Source organism: Hyla sarda, chromosome 3, assembly GCF_029499605.1.
Source record: "Hyla sarda isolate aHylSar1 chromosome 3, aHylSar1.hap1, whole genome shotgun sequence".
Lineage (NCBI taxonomy): Eukaryota > Metazoa > Chordata > Amphibia > Anura > Hylidae > Hyla > Hyla sarda.
The window spans coordinates 189,486,937-189,508,034 of NC_079191.1; the positions used below are offsets into that span (position 1 = coordinate 189,486,937).

The following is a 21,098-nucleotide window of genomic DNA, read 5'->3' on the forward strand; positions in this document are numbered from 1 at the left end:
CTGACACATCCGGGTCCTGACGAATCCCATTCATTTGAATGGGGTTCCATTGTGGATTTGGTATTTTACAGGAGTTGAATGAGAAAAAAAATAGGGCTTAGGCTATTTTTAGTTTTCCGCTCAACTCTAGTCATTGCAACAGACTCGCCGGCGGAGATCCATTTACCAGAGCACAACATCCACGTGAACAAGTACCTTAGTTGTAAAAGAAGTTGTAAAATATAAAAATTTGCGTGCTTTGGCTGAAAAAAAGCTTGTTTCAAGGATTTTAATGTTTTATCTTCTGTGTTATTGATCCAGTTTGCATGATCCTTTTTTCTGTTGAAAGCCAGGAGGCCCCATGCATGCTCCTCAGCCAATCTGCCAGCTTTACTGTGGTGGTGCCATGTATCAGAACTAATCTTCACAGACAGTGGCTTTGTTACTCATTCCAACCAATTTTCATTTTTAATCTGAAAAATAAAAAATATCAGTCCTGTCTTAAATGAGCATTAGGTATTTACAACATCTACCAAGTAGGTATGTAAAACATCTACATCTACATATAAGGGGAACAAAGAATGTACTGTGACAATGTGCCTTATAACACTGGCTACATGTAGTGACTATATGCAATGCCCCTTTACTAGTAGAATAAGCCTAAATAATAGACTCCAAAATTGATAATTAAATAAACAAAGAAACGGAGCTCCTCAAAATATTGTGAATTAATAATTAATATTTATTAAGCATAAAGTTAAAAATACATGATTAAAACAGGAGGAAATCGACACAGACAGGCGGCATACCTGGGATATATATATATATATATATATATATATATATATATATATATCAGGGCATAAATAAAGTGCAGAACATGCTAGCACTGAGAGAGATGGCGTATGTGACTGCTGGATAAATAGAACTACTACAAGCTCGAGTCTTATCAAAAAGACAAAGAGCAGATGTAAAAGTGCAAGTGCAATAAAACAGTAGGTTTAAGGTGAAGACTTCACCGCAATGAGCAATAATCAAGATGGATACATACCACAGTGCAATAGAAGTACTAGAAGTCTCAGGATGCCGCCACCCCTACACGTTTTTTGGTCTGCTGGCCCCTGGACGAAGGTAAGCGAACCGAAACACGTGTAGGGGCGGCGGAATTCTGGGACTTATAGTACTTCTATTGCACTGTGGTATGTATCCATCTTGATTATTGTTCATTGCTGTGAAGTCTTCACCTTAAACCTACTGTTTTATTGCACTTGCACTTTTACATCTGCTCTTTGTCTTTTTGATAAGACTCGAGCTTGTAGTAGTTCTATTTATCCAGCAGTCACATACGCCATCTCTCTCAGTGCTAGCATGTTCTGCACTTTATTTATGCCCTGATATATATCCAAGGTATGCTGCCTGTCTGTGTCGATTTCCTCCTGTTTTAATCATGTATTTTTAACTTTATGCTTAATAAAGATGAATTATTAATTCACAATATTATGAGTAGCTCCGTTTCTTTGTTTATTTACACGTCTACCATGTAACAATGTCCATAAAGCCTACCTCAGCTACTTTTGTGGTTCGTTATTCCGTCACTGTGGGACTTAAAAAAAAAAACAATAATAATAATAATTTAAAGGGGTATTCCGGGCAAAAATATTTTATCCCCTATCCAAAGGATAGGGGACAAGATGTATGATCGCGGGGGGGCCCGCTGCTGAGACCCGCCGTGCGGGTGCTACGTCTCTAGTTTCGGAAACCACAGGGTTTCCGGGCCTGGGGACATCACGCCACACCCCCTCCATTCATGTCTATGGGAGGGGGTGTGACGTGAATGGAGGGGGCATGGCGTGACGTCATGTCCCCAGTCCCGAAAAACTGGAGGTTTCCAAAATTGGAGATTCATCACCTGCATAGAATGTAGGTGTTGCAAGGAGATCGCGGGGGGGTGGGGGGGGGGTTTCAGCAGCGGGCCCCCCACGATCAGACACCTTATCCGCCTATCCTTTGGATAGGGGATGAAATATTTTTGCCCAGAATACCCCTTTAAGTTTCTTTTGTTCTTTAAATATGTCAATGGTAAGTAGAATGAAATAAAATGCTGCACTAAACCTAATCTGGTATCTTGATTCTCAAGCACTGTTTTGAAAACCAAAACACACATTATACAATCTATTCTTTTTTTTCTATGCACAGGTTTTGCCTAGGAGCATTGGGAAGTTAAAGAAGCTTAACAACTTGAACATTGATAGGAACAAATTAATGTCCCTGCCAAAAGAGGTGAGAGAAGAATGCAGTGTATGCATTCTGCTAAAGGAATCTGTTACTAGAATAAGTTATACTGAGAATAACAGTAAGTTAGATAGTAGAGAGCACTGATCGGTTAATCTTGAAATGCGAAACTCTTTATTTTCTTCAACGGGTACTTCATGTGCAGGGAGCAGACTGCTGGGAATGACTTTGGGACTGTATCACGTTCTACTGAGAGTAATGTATCTTTAAAAGTAGTGGCTTATTACAGGTAGACTTAGTGAGGAAGATTTATCAAGTCTTGTGCAGAGGAACAGTTGACCAGTTGCCCATAGCAACCAATCAGATCTCTTCTTTCAGAGACCTTTTTAAAAAGGAAAGAAGCAATCTGGTTGCTATGGGCAACTGATCAGTTTTTCCTCTGCACAAGTTTTAATAAATCTTCCCCGATGTCCTTAAAGGAGTACTGTAGCCACAGACACTTATTCCCTATCCGCAGGATAGGGAATAAGTGTCTGATCGTGGGGGGGTGCCACGATCTCCTGTATGGGGATCAGCACTGCCGCAGCTCTGTGCAGCTAATACTCGTGTTGTCAACCTTATTAAGAGGTCGACAGACATGCCCCCACCATTCAGCTTTATGGGAGAGGTAGGGATGCACGAACGCTGCATGTCCGCCTCTCCCATAGAGATACATGGAGGGGGCGTGTCAGCCTCGGTGGCATGCGGCACCCTACACACCGCCTGCACAGGGAGAGCTGCTGCAGTGTCGGGCCCCATACAGGAGATCACAGGGAGTTCCAGCATTCAGAACCCCCTGCGATCAGACACTTATCCTCTATCTAGGGGATAAGTTGTCCTTAAAAGCCAGTGAGTGGTCAAAAAAGAGGCATGCAGCTTGCCACACACCCCAGAAGTTATCATTGCTTAGGGATTGTCTGTTCCAATGCAGAAGGCTCTTAAATTGCTCTGCTAATCAGAGAGAACTGTGCAGCCATATTGTTACAGAAGCACAGTTCTCTCTATCTCCCCATAACTCATCTCTATGATCTGTGCTTCTGCGAACAGGATGGGAACCATATATGCTTGTTGCTGTCCCAGTAACAGGAAAGTAAAGTCTGGAGGTTGCAGCATTAACCTTTTCACTGCCATCCACCACGGGTATTAAAATTAACCATCTGCCTGCCCTAGACTACCAGGGATCCTAACCCCTTTATGGACCTATATCACCAGAGACACTGATCAATAAGAATACGAACACAAACAACTTCACTGCCAACTTCACCAGGAGTGTTGACATTAACAGTAGAAAAGGGTAGGTGCTTTGAACTCTGGCACAGCACTATCCACAGGTAGAACTATAGGAAATGCATTAGCTGGATATCTCAGGCACAGTCACCCATGAGACTCTCCTAGATGTGCTCAACATCAATCAGACAGCAAAAGTATCTTAGCGACATTCCATAGAGAGAGTAAAATATAGATGGAGCCCTCATCACTTTGAGTCTTCTGATTTCTTTATTCTAAATTTTACATACAGCACAACAGGGTGTGTGGTCTGGTAACAGCAGTATGGTGCCGAACAGAACTTCTTCTGGCCTTCACTTAGTGAGCATCAACATCATACGGCTCTTACTAGACCACTCTCCCTGCTCTCTTATCCTATCTCCCTGCTGTGCCTTTTATGCTGTATGTTTAATTAAGAATAAAGGAATCAGAAGACTCAGGGGTGAGGGCTCCTCTATACTTTACTCTTTATGGAATGCTTCTCTGCCCTAGACCGCATGATTGTAGACAATCATGTTCACTGCATTAGACTTAAATCTGGAAGCATACCAGCTTATTATTAGGGGGTTGTACTTTATTTGATGTCATTCTAGATTCCCCAACTGGGAGGAATAAAAGCCCAGGACCTTTTTAAAAGGGTGTTTCCATCTCAACTAAATATTTTATCTAATACATTCATTTAGCACATCTTCCACATTCTCCTTCCCTACGTTGACAGCTTGTTGCCTGGCCGCTATATATAGATAGATATATATATAGATATATATAGATAGATAGATATATATTTTTTATAATATATATTTTTAGATTAGCGTTACATACACACCTCATCCCACCCCATTATATATTAGTATTACATACACACCCTTTCCAGACCGTGTGTGTGTGTGTATATACACAAAACACCAGATCAACCACCTCCCCTAGAGAGTAGTGGTAGTGGACTGCAACCATGGCAACAAGCTGTTAACAAGGGGTGAAAAAGCAAAAAAAAAAATCAGCAGAAGGTGGCAAAATTGCTAAATGAATGTATTTGAAAAAATATTTGTGCTCTGCAAATTTTAACTCTTTTACTCTCAGCTGGTTTTGTTGAGAGCAATAATATTACAAGGTGTGTATACACTTTTTAGGATTAGAACATTGTGTGCATGTATTCTGAATTAGGAGTGGGAAGAAAGGTGCTGGCAGGCTCCCTGAGAACAAAAGGTTTGGGCATGTTAAAATCAGACATGCCTAACCCTTCTGTCCCCATTCATCTGCCAATGGGGGAGAGTGTCACCGTACACATTAGTTAACTGGTCTGACTTTAATGTGTAAGAGCAGATTTAGTGTGTATTATAGTTGACTGTACATGTATGTAGTATATTTACCATTTACATAACTATATTGGTTTTCTACAATTTATTGTATAATACAACTACTAATTTAAAGATTTCTTCTGAATAGTCTACATGAAATGTTTAATAGCTGTATGTTGTACTTACCATGTTTTTGTTCCATTCACTTCCAAAATTAAACATTGTAAGTTATTTTATTTCTTTTTATCCTGCAACTAGTCAATTCATTCATCTAAATTGTTGTTAGTCATAACAGTCATGTGACTTACCATAATGCACTGCACAGGGATGTGGAATTTCTATCGCCCGACGCCCCGGACTAGCAGTTTTGGGCGCCGGGCAGGTGAATTTGTCCGGCCCTTAGCCCGGCTTCGGGCAAGCAGGGCCGGACCTGACAAGTGCCGTGGCGATCTGCAGTCTGTGTGGAGCGGGCACCCGACTCCTGCCCGCTCCATACTCTGCAGCCTGTGTAGCAGAGCAGGGGAGATGAGAAGCTGTGTATTTGTCTTCTCTCCCCTGCTCTGCAGACATGCGGGGGGAGATGAAGGGGGCGTGGCTTATTTCTCCCCGTGCAGATCTGCGTCCTTTGCCTTCGCTCCCTGCACGTCTGCACGGGGAGACTGTATGCGGCGCTCTGCAGTATGTATGGAGCGGGCTCCGGATTCCTGCCTGCTCCATACTCTGCAGCCCCCGGCTGTTCTCAGTAGCCGGGGGCCACCGCTAATAGCCAGCATGAGGCGATCGCCGCAGCTGGCTATTAACCCTTTAGATCGCCGCTGTCAAAGCTGACAGCGGCGTCTAAAGGGACATGTGAACGCTCCCTGGTGGGCTAGTGGGGTGGATCGCCCCCCCGGAGCGCGATCGCAGGGGGGCGATCCACTATGGAGGTAGCCGGAGGACTTACCTCTGCTTCCTCCAGTCCCAGCTCTGTCATTGATAGAGCCTGGCTGGACCAGGCTCTATCAATGGATCACAGAGCACACAGATTAATAGAGTTCAATAGATCTCTATTCATCTGTCTGAGGAATCTAATGATTCCTCCTATAAGTGTAATAAAGTGTTAAAAAAAAAAATCATAATAAATAAAAGTTTTAATAAAAGTTTGAAAGACACACATTAACCCAGTGGTCTTCAAACTGTGCCCCTCCAGATGTTACAAAACTACAATTCCCAGCATGCCAGGACTGTCCGGGCATGCTGGGAGTTGTAGTTTTGCAACATCTGGAGGGCCACAGTTTGAAGACCGCTGCATTAACCCCTTCCATGTTAAAAGTTCAAATCACCCCCTTTACCTATATAAAAACATGTAAACATAATAAAAATAAACCTATTCGTTATCGCTTCGTGCGTAATTGTACAACCTATTAAAATATAACATTATGTATCCCGTTCGGTAAATGTAAAAAAAAAAAATACCAAACCACAGATTTGAAATTTTTATAATATCCCATAAAAAAAAGTAAAAAAGCGATTAAAAAGTCAGATGAATACCAAAATGGTACCGATACAAAAAACAGATTATGGCGCAAAAAATGAGCCCTCATACAGCCTGGTATGCGGAAAAAAAAATAAAGCTACAGGGGTTAAAAAATGGCAATTAAAAAAAATTAGAATAAGTCCAGAATTAGTAAAACATGACGTAAACGATACAAATCTGGTATCGCTGTAATCAGGCAGCCTAAAGTATAAAACGAACATGTTACCTCAACCACAAGGTAAATGGCGCAGAAAAGAAAAACCACCAAATCTGCAAAATTATCTTTTACTATTTCAATTTCACTTCCCTTATTATATATTTATATATTTTTTTGGTTCAGAGAATATGTTATTGAAAAATTAAAAGGTGTCATTATAGTAGGTAGCTATGGCTATTATAGGGCGAGGAGGAAAAAACGAGAGCGTAAAAGCGAAAATTGGCCGGACAAGTGGATCGTCATGAGGGACAAGTAGATTTTGCTCCATTTTAGTCCCGTGGACAAGTAGTTTTTATAAAATTTCCACACCCCTGACTGCAGTCATTTTCATAGGAAACAGCGCACTTTTGCTTTTGGATTTAGATGTAAAAAGGTAATAAATTCTCATATAAACTTAGTAAACAATTACTGATAATTTCTGTAACTATTCTGTGAAGATTTGTTTCTGGTGAAGTTATGTGCCTGAAGTTATGTGTTATTGAACATGGTGAAAATTTTAAGTAGTTGTTTTCTATACATTTGTCTGCATCTTTTTTTCCCCGTAATGCACCTTCAACATCCTCACCATTTCTGACCACAAAGTATTGCAATGGATTTATCATCTGTCTGTTTCCATCTGGCTCTGTATCCATAGCCAGCAGGGAGTCTCTACTGTAAATCTCCTATTGATTACAATAGAAGTAACGCAGTGAAGCTTCCTGCTAGATATGGATGCCTAGGAGGCAGAGCACAGGGATCGGTCTGCTGCCGGATCTGTATAGTCAATTGAGTATGCAGCACGGGTGTGTGTGCTACATAGGAACTCTGCTAATAAACTACATAACAGGGTTACAGCCTATTGCTGGTACTGATGTATTCGATGTCTCATCTGTAACTGGAGGAACACTTGATATTTAGTTATTGTGTTTTTGTCTGCTACATAAAATCATGCTATAAAACTTTCTTAACCAGCCATATAATAATAGTTCCTTTTATTTATATAGCGCAAACCAATTGTGTGGTGTTGTATAGAGCTTGTTATCAGTAAAATAGTTCCTTATCCCCATTGGAGCTCGCAATCTTAATCCCAAATTTGTTTTTGGAGAGTTGGAGAAAACTGGAGTACCCAGAGGATACTCAACCACTAAGCCCATGTGCTGTCCCATATATATATATATATATATATATATATATATATATATATATATATATATATATATATATATATATAGTAGTATGTCTATGGTCACACTTATTTAAATTTTTTTCTGGTTGGAGAAGTGCTTTGTAGTTTTGGAGAAAATGAGAGGCAGAAATCCAAAGCAGACCTTCAGATTTTCACTTTGATTTGCTGCCGATTTATAAGAGGGTTAGGTCCATTTGTGGGAGCTTAGCTGTGCGTGTGGCTACCCAATGATGTGGTTTCCCAGGGAAGTGACACTTAACATCGATTTGAAATCTGTGTGGGAAGATATGTGAAAATGTACGTTTTATGAACGTACCTTAAAACAGTGTAGTTTGTGGTGCTATTCTTTCCATTAAAGAAGCATTAGGATTTAATTAAATTGGGGCACGGGTGCTGGACTAGGTAAGGACAGTATAGTGTAGCTTGTTATGTTACACATTTAGCACACTTTCACATGGTTTTTAAATTAAAACTGAATAGTCCTTTTAAAATGAAACAGTAACATGACAAACCCATTTTGTCATTGGGGGTGATTTATGAAAACCTGTGGAGAGGAAAAGTTGACCAGTTGCCCATAGCAACCAGTCAGATCGCTTCTTTCATTTTTAACAAGATCTCTTGGAAAAAGAAAAAAAAAAGAAGCAATCTGACATGGGCAACTGGTCAACTTTTCCTCTGCATAAGTTCTGATAAATCTCCCCCATTGTGTGTAAATATAAAACATAACTGACAAGTCAAACAGAATATAATGTATTACTTATGTATCTTCTGAAAATGGAAGCCATAATACAGTGTAAACAGTCCAGTTTTATGATAATGCTAGTTAAAATTCAATCCCTATTTGTACTGTGTGATATTATAAGAGTGTGTATTGTAGAGGTGTCACAGCTGTTGCATGTACATTGCTCTCTGTACATATCGTTATACACATCGTTATCGTATACATATTGTTCCTGTGCAGGTGCCTGTATTCACAAACTGATTCTTAGGTAAAATACTGCATGTAGATACATTTATATTCTTGTTTGAAATGAGAGATTACAGCAGAAAGGTGTATGTTCCGTCTCAACTGTTCAGGTTTATTTCTTGTACGTCATACACTTTGACATTTAGTGACAGAAACCCAGGAATAACAGTTACAATAACACTAATAGAGGCTTTTAGCAATGAAAGGGCACTTTCCCGTTCGGCTCCATTCGGGGACACAGAGACCGTGGGAATATGCTGCTTCCACTAGGTAGCAAAAAGAAAGTCGGCCACTCCCAGCAGGATATACCCCGTCTACAGACTCCGAGCTATCAGTTTTAGCTTAATGTCTGTAGGAGGCAGACACAGGTCTAGAGTTCTCCAGAACTGGTCTTTTACTTTTGAATTTTTTAGTTAAGGGAAGTAATTTTAGCTTTTTATCTCCTTTTTATTTCCTTGTTTTTAGGTGGGGGTTCAGGAGTATGGTGCTACCTGTTCCCCCCCCCCCCCCCCCCCCACATATGCGAAGGGGCACAGGCATTGAGTTATGTCCTGGAATCCTTTCTCGCCACTGGCCAGTGCCTGAGGTTATACCTAGGTCCAGGTCCCCCTACCTTCTCTGCTCGTCTCGCTGTCTCAGCCCGGCATGATGCAGGTATCTAATAGCTGGCTGAAGACTTCAGTAGGTAAGTTTGTTCTGGGACAGGGTGAGTATAAGCCTCCTTCATTTCCACCAATGAGAGTCTGGCTACTTCGGGTTCCACCTTCTGCTGGGACCTCCCTCCTCACCCTCTCTTCTCCTGGAAGGAGTGCCTGCTCTTCCAGCTGCAGCCTGCTTCTTCTCTCCATCTGAGGGACACTGAAACCAGGATGTTCTGCTGGAGCGGGCAGGTTCTGCTCCCCCCCCCCCCCTCCGGAATGGGTTTTCTCCCTATCCCAGTCAATATCCAATCTGGCGCAGTGTTGACCGCCTTCGGACAATCTTCCTTGTGCCCGCTCTCCAGATAGGTTTGCTCTCCAGATAGGTTTGCTCTCCCTCCCCTGATCCTTGTCGCGGGCAATATTACAAATGCCCTAAGGTGTTATCCTCTGGCTTCCTTGCAGTCTGCCCATTGTACGGCTTTTTCCACAGGTAACCTGGTGGCAATTAATCGCTCCATGTGGCTCAAGGCCTGGGACGCTGTGTCGCTTCCAAGAAATCTCTTACTGAGCTTCCTTTCTCTGGAACCCGACTCTTCGGAAAATGCCTGGATGAGATGATCTCCGAGGCTACTGAAGGTAAGAGCTCCTTATTACCGCAGAACAAGTCTCGCTGAGCTGATTCCCACAGGAAATCAATCTCTTTTCGGCCCTTTCAGTATTTTGGCTCGGGTCAGGCAGCCAGACTGGCACCCTTACAGGATAAGAAGGCTCCTTCCTTCAAGGCTCGCCCCTCCTGGAAGTCGAATAACCGTTCCGGATGTTTTGCGGCCAAGTCGGGCACTCGTAAGCCTCCCTCCACCTGAAGGGATGCCCCCACCCAGACATTCTTTTCGGGTGGGAAGTAGTTTGTCCCTGTTCCGGGACGTTTGGATTGCCCACGTGCAGGACTTTTGGTTCCAAGATCTCGTTTCTGACTGCTATCGGATTGAGTTGGCTTCCCTTCCAAGGGACCGCTTTTTTTCGATCTTGCCCTCCTCACTCTCCTTCCTTGGCGGTGGCTTTTCGGGTCACGCTTCGGACCCTTCTCGCTCAGGGAGTGATCGTACCAGTTCCTCCCAAGGAGTGTTTTTCGGGTTTCTATTCAAACCTGTTCGTCGTCGCCAAGAAAAAGGGGGTTCCGTCTGCCTGATCCTGGATCTGAAGCTCCTCAACAGTCACCTACTCCTGCATCATTTCTGTATGGAGTCAGTCCGTTTTGTGGTGGCATCCAGGAATCAAGGGTACTTTCTTTCCTCAGTGGATATCTGAGACGCTTACCTTCACATCCCATTTTTTTGGGGCGCATCAGTGCTATCTCCGCTTCGCCGTTCCGTAGAACCATTTTCAGGTTGTGGCCCTTCCTTTTGGCCTAGCTATGGCCCCAAGGTTCTTCACCAAGGTCCTGGCTGCGGTGATCGCCATCCTGCGAGCCCAGGGTGTGTCCGTGATCCCCTACCTGGACGACCTCCTGGTCAAGGCTCCAACCAGGGACAAGAATCAGGAGAGACTCCTTCTCACTCTTCAGACCTTGTCCCGTTTTGACTGGGTGGTAAATCAGGACAAGTCCAATCTGATTCCCACCCAGTCTCTGATCTTCTTGGAACTCCAGTTCAACATGGCAGCCACCTGGGTTCGGCTCCCGCCGGATAAGCGCCGTGCTCTGTTAACAGGAGTTCGTCTTCTCCATCGTCCTTTTCCAATTTCCATTCGTTTCTGGGTCGGATGGTGGCGGCCATGGAGGCAGTTCCCTACACTCAGTTTCATTGTCGACCTCTTCAACTTTCTCTTCTGTCCCGGTGGGACAAGTCTCTGCTATCCCTCGATAGCAGGATTTTTCTTCCCCTCAGGACTCACCAGTCCCTCCTGTGGTGGCTTCGGTCTCCTCTTCTTCAACAGGGGCATTCTTTCCTGCCCCTCCACTGGCAGGTCATTACAACAGATGCCAGCCTCAGTGGTTGGGGGGGGGGGGGGGGGTTTCAGTGATCGAACGGGTCCGGGGCCGTTGGTCCTCCCAGGAAGCTCTTCTCCCCATCAACATCCTGGAACTTCAGGCAATTTACCTTTGCCTCCTCCATTGGGAGAGCCTTCTCCAGGACGTCCTGTTCGTGTCCAGTCGGACAACTCCACGGCTGTGGCATATGTCATTTGCCAGGGTGGCACTCGCAGCCCCGCAGCGATGGCCAAGGTCTCCAGGATCCTGCTCTGGGTGGAACTCAGAGTTCCGTCCATCTCGGCGATTTACATTCCGGGGGTGGACAATTGGGAGGTGGACTTCCTCGTTTGCTCCTCTGCCAACCCCGGCGAGTGGTCTCTTCATCCAGAGGTGTTTACGGAGATCTGCAACCTCTGGGGCACTCCAGACATGGACCTCTTCACGTCTTGCCACAACCAGAAAGTTCCTTACTTCGTTGTGAAGTCCCGAGATCCTCTGGCCCTAGCCGTAGACTCCTTAGTGATCCCCTGGTTGCACTTTGTCCTCCCTTATCTCTTCCCACCTCTTCCTCTCCTTCCCAGGGTCCTGAGGAAACTCAAAGCAGAGGGCGTCCCCACCATTCTTGTGGCTCCGGACTGCCCAGGCTCGCGTGGTATGCCGACGTTGTTCGCATAGTGGCAAATGTACCACTGCGCCTCCCAGTTCGGCCCAAACTGATCTCTCAGGGTCCCCATTGCCACCCCAATTTACTGTCGCTGCATTTGATGGCGTGGCAGATGAAACTGCAGTTCTAAGGGCAAGGGGGTCCTCTCCCCAGGTGATCCGCACAAAGATCATGGCGTGCAAGCCTTCCTCTTCAAAGATTTATCACTGTACTTGGCAGTCCTACTTTAGATGGTGGGAGTCTCAATCCTTCTCCCCAGTTGTTTTCTCCCTTCCACGTCTTCTTTCCTTTTTGCAGTCGGAGCTGGAACAACGCTTGGCTCTCAGTTCCCTTAAGGGTCAGGTGTCTGCTCTCTCCATTCTTTCAGCACCCCCTGGGGTCCGGCCCTCACATCCACACTTTTCTGCAGGGTGTAGCTCATGCAGCTCCGCCATGTGATCTGAATCTGGTTCTCAGTGCTTTGCAGGGTACACCCTTCAAACATCTCCGGGACATTTCTCTTCGTGTCCTTTCCTGGAAGGTGGCCTTCCTCATTGCGGTCACTTCCATTAGGAGAGTTTCGGAGCTGGCGGCTCCCTCCTGCTGTTCCCCCTTCCTGGTCTTGCACCAGGACAAATTTGTTTTCCATCCAGTCCCATCCTTTTTGTCTAAGGTTTTCTCCGCCTTTCACCTAAATGAGGATATTGTCCTCCCGTCCTTTGGCCTAGCTCTGTCCCATCCCAGGGAATGGTTGCTTCATGGTCTTGATGTTGTACGGGCTGTTCGGATTTACCTTTCGGTCACTTCATCCTTTCATCAGTGTGACTCTTTTTCTTTGTGCTTACAGAGGGTTATCATCTCGGAAGCTTACCACTGCAAAGGGAAGACTCCGCCTGCTTTGGTACGTCCCACGGTCTCTGTGTCCCCCATTGGAGCCAAACGAGAAAAGTAGATTTTTATGCTTGCCGTAAAATCTCTTTCTCGGAGGATCCATTGGGTGGCACAGCTCCCACCCATTTGTTCTGGTCTCCTTGGTTTGGTTGCCTGTCCGAGGGTTAGTTCGGTTATTTTTTTTGTCTGTGGATTCCTCGGACAGTTGCTGTTTTTTTCTTTTCCTGTCGGTCCTCTCCTACTGCTTTGGAACTAAACTGATAGTTCAGAGTCTGTAGGCGGGTCTACCCGGCTGGGAGGGGCCAACTTTTTTTGTTGCCTAGTGTCAGCAGCATATACCCACGGTGTCTGTGTCCCCCAATGGATCCTCCGAGAAAGAGATTTTACATTAAGCATAAAAATCTACTTTTTTTTTAGCTCACACTGGTTTTCCTTTCTATTGTATGTCAAGCAGGTTATTTCAGACATTCGAGTGGTGCAGTTTGTCAATGGAAATGGTCCACAGTTTTATGTATTTCTTGACGAAATTAATTGTTGCAGTTGTAGAAATGTTCAGCATTAGTGTCATTGCTATTTACATTTTGAAATGTCATGGAGATATATGTGAAAGATGCTAAGATCTACACTGATTTCCTCCCTCTATTCTAGTTGCAGGAAATGGATATATAACTTACAGTGCAATAGATTTGACACAATAACTTCCTATATATTTAGTGTGTCTTTGTATCTGGGCATATGGTACAGTGCGGTACGCTGAACTGGCTCCGAAATGTATTGCTGCTTATGGAGACAGCACATTTTCAAGTGGGTCTAGTGCCGACTACTGTGCGTGTGGAATACCCAGCCAGAAGCCTCTGCTCGTAGACCAGGCATTTTTTCTAGGCATTTCATAGCTACAGAGGTTAATTGGACTTTGTTCATTCAGCTATGCTACCTAGGAATCAGTATCTTTAAGGTTATTTGGGGGGGGGGGGGGGGGGCAAACAATCAGATTGCTTCTTTCATTTTTGACAAGGCCTCTGCAGAATAAGAGAAGCAATCTAATTGGTTACTATGGGCAACTTTTCCTCCGGACATGCTTTGATAAAATTCTCCCAATGTGTATTGTGCTTTCTTACAGAGAGAACAAGAGGCATTACATTATTAGTTTATGTACACTACATGATGTAAACTGGTTTCTGAAAAATGGCATTTTGTTTGTTGTCAGTAATATTTTAACTTGGACAATCCTATCCATGCCTAGACAGTCCACCGAAAAATGTGATGTTTTTTTTTTATGACATTCTTATTATCTAACCCAATAAATTTGAACTAATGTTTTAACACTTCTTAAAGCTGCATATAGTCTTTATTAATGTTTATTATGTATATTCCAGTTTGGTGGTTGTATGATTAAACTGTCATTTGTGTCTATTTATTTCTTCTTATAGATTGGTGGTTGCTGCAGTCTTAATGTTTTCTGTGTACGCGAAAATAGATTAACTAGAATTCCTTCAGAAATCTCACAAGCTACTGAACTCCATGTCTTAGACGTTGCTGGAAACAGGTAATGTTATAGTAATTCAACTATGTAAAAAAAAAAAAAGGATAACACATAGAATTCTATAAAAATGCATACGTAGAGATGTAATCTGAGCCATTTTTTTCTTTTTACAATGTATGAATCAGCCTGTTATTTATTATTTAGAAACCAGCTCTTTTTTTCAACAGCATGAGATTGTCCCCTATAGTCCTAATAGGAACAGGAAGCACAAAAAAAATATAGACACATACTTCTGATTAAACTCTAATTAAATGTTAATTAAAAAATGTATTTATATTGAAATCAGTTCTTGCAATATGGAAATATCATTCTTTGTATATGTGGCTTCCAGTGTATACTATATGAAGGTTCAAATCATATTTAATAAATACATGCTCTCTACATAATAATAAATATATGACAAGATATCTCTAGATTGACCATCCTAATACAAAATTCATTGTTACAATCTGGTATAGAAAACACACTATCCAGGTCCCTCGAACATGTTTCACTGCTAAAACAGTATTTTCAAGTAAAGGACCATGATGGCCATTTTATGGCCCGATATTAACCCCTTAAGGACATGCGCCGTACATAAGAAGTACTTAGCGCACAGCACCGTACATTTACGGCGTAGCTTTCCTGGATCACCGCGTCTCCGGACGCGGTGATCGGAACGGGATGACTGCTGATATCTATCAGCAGCCATCCCCGCATATTGCCAAGGGTGGTCCTGAGACCCCCCCATGTCGGTGATCGCTGGTCAATTTAGACGACCGACCAATCACGACCCTGCTGGGCGGTGATTGGGACGGCGATCGGAGCGGAGATCGGCGCCGGTGGGGGTCCCCTCTGGTGCGGTGGTGGCGACAGGAGCAGCAGGATTGGTGGCAGCAGCGGCGATGGCCCTGGCAGTGCAGGCGGCAGGATACAGCAGGAAGTGAGGTCTGTTCACCTCCTGCTGTTGCTTAGCAACAACTCTCAGCATGCAAAGCCAAGGGGTGTGCTGGGAGTTGTAGTTTGCAACAGCTGGAGTTCCAACTACAACTCCCAGCATGCCCTTTGGTAGTCTGTGCATGCTGGGGGTTGTACTTATGCAACAGCTGGAGGCACATTTTTTCTATGAAAGTGTGCCTCCGGCTGTTTCATAACTACAACTCCCAACATTCACAGACTACCAAAGGGAATTCTGGGAGTTGTAGCAGTGTGCCTCCAGCTGTTGCAAAACTACAACTCTCAGCATGCCCAATCGACTGTCATTGCATGCTGATTGTTGCCGTTTTGCAACAGCTGGAGACACATTGGTTGTGAAACAGAGTTTGTATCCTAACTCAGTGTTTTGCAACCAATGTGCCTCCAGCATGTATGGTCTGTCAGTGCATGCTGTGAGTTGTAATTTTGCAACAGCTGGAGGTTTGCCTCCCTCCCATGTGAATGTACCGGGTACATTCACATGGGCGGGTTTACAGTAAGTTTTCTGCTGCAAGTTTGAGATGCGGCAAATTTTCCGCCGTAGCTCAAACTCCCAGCGAGAAACTCCCTGTAAACCCGCCCGTGTGAATGTACCCTAAAAACACTACACGAACACAAAATAAAACATAAAACACTACATATACATGTACCCCTACATAGCGCCCCCCCCGACTCCAATAAAAAATAAATAAAAAAGTCTTGTACTGCACTTTTTCCAAAAAAGAGCCTCCAGCTGTTGAAAAACAACAACTCCCAGTATTGCCGGACAGCCACTGACGGTCCAGGCATGCTGGACGTTTTGCAACAGCTGGAGACACCCTGTTTGGGAAAGACTGCCGTAGGGTATTTTTGTGGCGGATTCAAACCACCAATTTAGGCATCAAATGCGGATGGCGCGCTCTCGCTTTGGAGCCCTGTCATATTTCAAGGAAACAGTTTAGGGCCACATATGGAGTATCTCCGTAATTGTTGCGTTACAAATTTTGGGGGGCTTTTTCTCCTTTTACCCCTTATGAAAAAGTTAAGTTGGGGTCTACACCAGCATGTTAGTGTAAAAAAAAAAAAAAAAAATTGACAATAACTTGCTGGTGTTGACCCAATACTTTAAATTTTCACAAGCGGTAAAAGGAAAAAAAGACACCCAAAATTTGTAACGCAACTTCTCCTAAATACGGAAATACCCCATATGTGGGCGTAAAATACTCAGCGGACGCACAACAAGGCTCAGGAGTGAGAGCACACTATGTACATTTGAGGTCTAAATTGGTGATCTGCACAGGGGTGGCTGATTTTATAGCGGCTCTGACATAAACGCAAAACAATAAATACCCAGATGTGACCACATTTTGAAAACTACACGCCTCACAGAATGTAACAAGGGGTATAGTGAGCCTTAGCACCCCACTAAAATGCTGGTGTTACCATAAATTTTTCATTTTCAAAAGGGAGAATAGGAAAAAAGAGTAAGAACATACCCCATATGTGGATGTAAAGTGCTCTGCAGGCGAACTACAATGCTCAGAAGAGAAGGAGCGCCATTGGGATTTTGGAGAGAGACATGTGTGTTTACAAAGCCCCCATAGTGCCAGAGCAATGGACCCCCCCCCCCCCAACATGTGACCCCAGTTTGGAAACTACACCCCTCACATAATGTAATAAGGGGTATAGTGAGAATTTACACCCCACAGGAGTCTGACAGATTTTTAAAACAGTGGTCCATGAAAATGAAAAATAAAATTTTTCATTTGCACCGCCCACTGTTCCAAAGATCTGTCAAACGCCAATGGGGTGTAAATGTGTAAATGTTCACTGCGCCCCTTATTAAATTCTGTGAGGGGTCTAGTTTCCAAAATGGGGTGAGGTGGGGGGGGTCCACTATTCTGGCACCACGGGAAGCTTTGTAAACGCACATGGCCCCCGACTTCTATTCCAACCAAATTCTCTCACCAAAAGCTCAATGGGGCTCCTTCTCTTCTGAGCACTGTAGTTTGCCAGCAGAGCACTTTTTATCCACATAAGGGGTATGTCCATACTCAAAAGAAATGGGGGTTACAAATTTTGGGAGGCTTTTTCTCCAATTACCCCTTGTGAAAATGAGAAATTTGGGGTAACACCAGCATTTTAGTAAAAAAAATCTAATTTTTCATTTTCACGTCCAACGGAAATTAGTCAAACACCTGTGGGGTGTTAAGGCTCACTGTACTCCTTGTTACGTTCCTTGAGGGGTGTAATTTCCACAATAGTATGCAATGTGTTTGTTTTTTCTTTGCTGTTCTGGCCCCCCAAAAACCATTTCAGCTAAATTTGCTTTCCTAAAGCCAAATGTGACTTCTTCTCTTCTAAGCATTGTAGTGTGCCCGCAGTGCGCTTGATGTCCACACATGGGGTATTTGCATACTTAAGAGATGGGGTTAAAAATGTTGGGGGGTGTTTTCTCCTATAACCCCTTGTAAAAATGTAAAATTTGGGGGAAAACCAGCATTTTAGTGAAAATAAAAATTTAATTTACACATCCGACTTTAATGGGGTACTCTGGTGCTTATACATCTTATCTCCTATCCAAAGGATAGGGGATAAGATGCCTGATCGTGGGAGTCCCGCCGCTGGGGACCCCCGTGATCTTGCACGCGGCACCCCATTTGTAATCCGTCCCCGGAGCGTGTTCGCTCTGGGTCTAATTACCGGTGACTACAGGGCGGGCGGCGTGTGACGTCACGCTCCGCCCCTCAATGCAAGTCGATGCTGTCATGCCCCCTCCCATAGACTTGCATTGAGGGGCGGAGCGTGACGTCACACGGGGGCGGAGGCGTCACGTCACACGCCGCCCGCCCTGTAGTTGCCGGTAATCAGACCCAGAGCGAACACGCTCTGGGGACTGATTACAAACGGGGTGCCGCGTGCAAGATCACGGGGTCCCCAGCGGCGGGACTCCCGCGATCAGGCATCTTAACCCCTATCCTTTGGATAGGGGATAAGATGTCTAAGCACCGGAGTACCCCTTTAATGAAAAGTCGTCAAACACCTGTGGGGTGTTAAGGCTCACTGGACCCCTTGTTACGTTCCTTGAGGAGTGTAGTTTCCAAAATAGTATGCCATGTTGTTTTTTTAGGGGCTTGCTAAATGTGACATGCCCCCCAAAAACCATTTCAGAAAAACTTACTCTCCAAAATCCCATTGTCGCTCCTTCCCCTTTGAGCCTTTTAATGCACCCACAGAGCACTTTACATCCACATATGAGGTATTTCCTTACTCAAGAGTAATTGGGTTACAAATTTTGGGGGGCTTTTTCTCCTTTTACCCCTTGGAAATTTTCAAAAACTGAGTCTACAAGAGCATGAGAGTGTAAAAAAAATGAAGATTTTGAATTTTCTCCTTTACATTGCTGCTATTCCTGTGAAACCCCTAAAGGGTTAACAGTTTCTGAATGTCATTTTGAATACTTTGGGGGGTGCAGTTTTTATAATGGGGTCATTTATGGGGTATTTTTATTACGAAGACCCCTCAAATCCAATCAAAACTGAACTGGTCCCTGAAAAATTTTGATTTTGAAAATTTGGGGAAAAATTTGAAAATTGCTGCTGAACTTTGAAGCTCTCTGATGTCTTCCAAAAGTAAAAACATGCAAACTTTATGATGCAAATATAAAGTAGACATATTAGACATATTGTATATGTGAATTAATATATCATTTATTTGGAATATCCATTTTCCTTACAAGTAGAGTTTCAAAGTTAGAAAAATGCAACATTTTCAAAATCTTTATGAAATTTGGGGATTTTTCACAAAGAAAGGATGCAAGTAATGACGAAAATTTACCGCTATGTTAAAGTAGAATATGTCACGAAAAAAGAATCTTTGAATCAGAATAATCAGTAAAAGCATCCCTTAGTTATTAATGCATAAAGTGACAGTGGTCAGAATTGCAAAAAAGGGCTCAGTCCTTAAAGGAAAACTGTCATATGTTTTCTCCCGCACTATCCACAGGTAATGATGGATAGTGCGGGAGACGCTGAACATTTTGAGTCCTACCTTGCCCGGATGCGCTGTGCCGTTCGCCCATTATAGCAGTTTTTCCGTATATTTAAATCAGCTGTTAACTGGCACGGGCGGGGTTACTGCCTTCATCTGGCACTGTGACATAACCGCCATCCGGCCCGCAGCACTGCCCTGCTAATGAATATTCATATAATGTCTTACTCTCCTTCTCATCCCGGCCGATACTGCGCATGTGCGGGATTTCCTACTATACCTGGAAGCGGTCTTCAGCGCTGCTTCATTATATTGCTAATAGATGGTAGGCATGAAGATGCCTACAACCTTACTCCAGCGCTGCTCCGGACTAATGAAGCAACGCTGAAGACCGCTTCCGGGTATAGTAGTAAATCCTGCACATGCGCAGTATCGGCCGGAATGAGAAGGCGAGTGTAAGACATTATATGAATAATCATAAGCCGGGCGGTGCTGCGGGCCAGGCGGCGGTTACGTCACAGTGCCAGATGAAGGCAGTAACCCCACCCGTGCCAGTTAACAGCTAATTTAAATATACAGAAAAACTGCGATAACGGGCAAACGGCGCAGCGCATCCGGGCAAGGTAGGACTCAATGTTCAGCATCTCCCGCACTATCCATCGGTACCTGTGGATGGTGCGGGAGAAAACATATGACAGTTTTCCTTTAAGGTCAAAAAGGGCTCATTCCTTAAGGGGTTAAATATATATGGCTCAGTTTTTAATTAGATTTTTTATTTGTTTATTTTTTTCAACAAAAGTTGCATTTTATATTTACCTGTTAGTGGAGGGTGCACTTTAGATAAGCATTAATAGTCCCTCCAATGGTTTGTAATAAGGTAAATTCTTCCCTCCCCAGGTTCAATTTTGGGTTTTCCTTTTGGGTCTCGTTTTTGTATTCTCTTTTGGTGTTGAAAATCTAATAAGGATTGACCACCAATGGGAGGTTATGGCAGCAAATGTTTAGGCCACTGGCTACCTTGCTCCTGAGCTTTATCCAGCTATTCTGAGAGTGAAGGTAATCAACAGTGTACAATACAGTGGGGATCAAAAGTTAGGGCATCCCCAGGTAAAAATTTGTATTAATGTGCATAAAGAAGCCAAGGAAAGATGGAAAAATCTCCAGAAGGTATCAAATTACAGATTAGACATTCTTATAATATGTCAACAAAAGTTAGATTTTATTTCCATTAATTACACTTTCGAAATAACAGAAAACAAAAAAATGGCGTCTGCAAAAGTTTGGGCACCCTGCAGAGTTAATATCTTGTACTGCCCCCTTTTGCAAGTATCACAGCTTGTAAACGCTTTTTTGTAGCCAGCCAAGAGTCTTTCAATTCTTGTTTGAGGTATGTTTGCCCATTCTTCCTTACAAAAGTCTTCCCGTTCTTTGAGATTTCTGGGCTGTCTGTCACGCACTGGTCTGTTAAGGTCTATCCATAGATTTTCAATTATGTTGAGGTAGGGAGATTGTGAAGGCCATGGCAAAACCTTCAGTTTACGCCTCTTGATGTAATCCCCCGTGGATTTCTAGGTGTGTTTAGGATCATTATCCTTTTGTAGAAGCCATCCTCTCTTTAACTTTTTCACAGATGGCATCAAGTTAGCATCCAAAATTTGCTTAAATTTTATTGAATCCATTTTTCCTTCTACTCGTGAGATGTTCCCTGTGCTACTGGCTGCAATACAACCCCAAAGATGCTTAACAGTTGGACAGAGGTTCTTTTCATTAAATTCTGTTCCCCTTCTTCTCCAAAAGTACCTTTGC

The 21,098-nt window shown here is 43.6% G+C and overlaps 1 protein-coding gene and 1 long non-coding RNA gene across 3 annotated transcripts in view; one reads left to right on the forward strand and one right to left on the reverse strand.

The window, feature by feature from the left end:
* LRRC1 (leucine rich repeat containing 1) overlaps positions 1–21,098 on the forward strand; it is a 254,328-nt gene that overhangs the window by 224,678 nt on the left and 8,552 nt on the right. For both annotated transcript variants that reach the window (XM_056565745.1, XM_056565744.1), the window contains exons 10-11: positions 2,176–2,259; positions 14,257–14,372. In XM_056565745.1, the coding sequence (XP_056421720.1) occupies positions 2,176–2,259; positions 14,257–14,372 (200 nt within the window). The remainder of the gene's footprint in view (positions 1–2,175; positions 2,260–14,256; positions 14,373–21,098) is intronic.
* LOC130361974 (uncharacterized) overlaps positions 1–21,098 on the reverse strand; it is a 58,031-nt gene that overhangs the window by 1,666 nt on the left and 35,267 nt on the right. Inside the window, exon 2 of the long non-coding RNA XR_008891217.1 lies at positions 196–452. This is a non-coding gene — a long non-coding RNA (uncharacterized LOC130361974). The remainder of the gene's footprint in view (positions 1–195; positions 453–21,098) is intronic.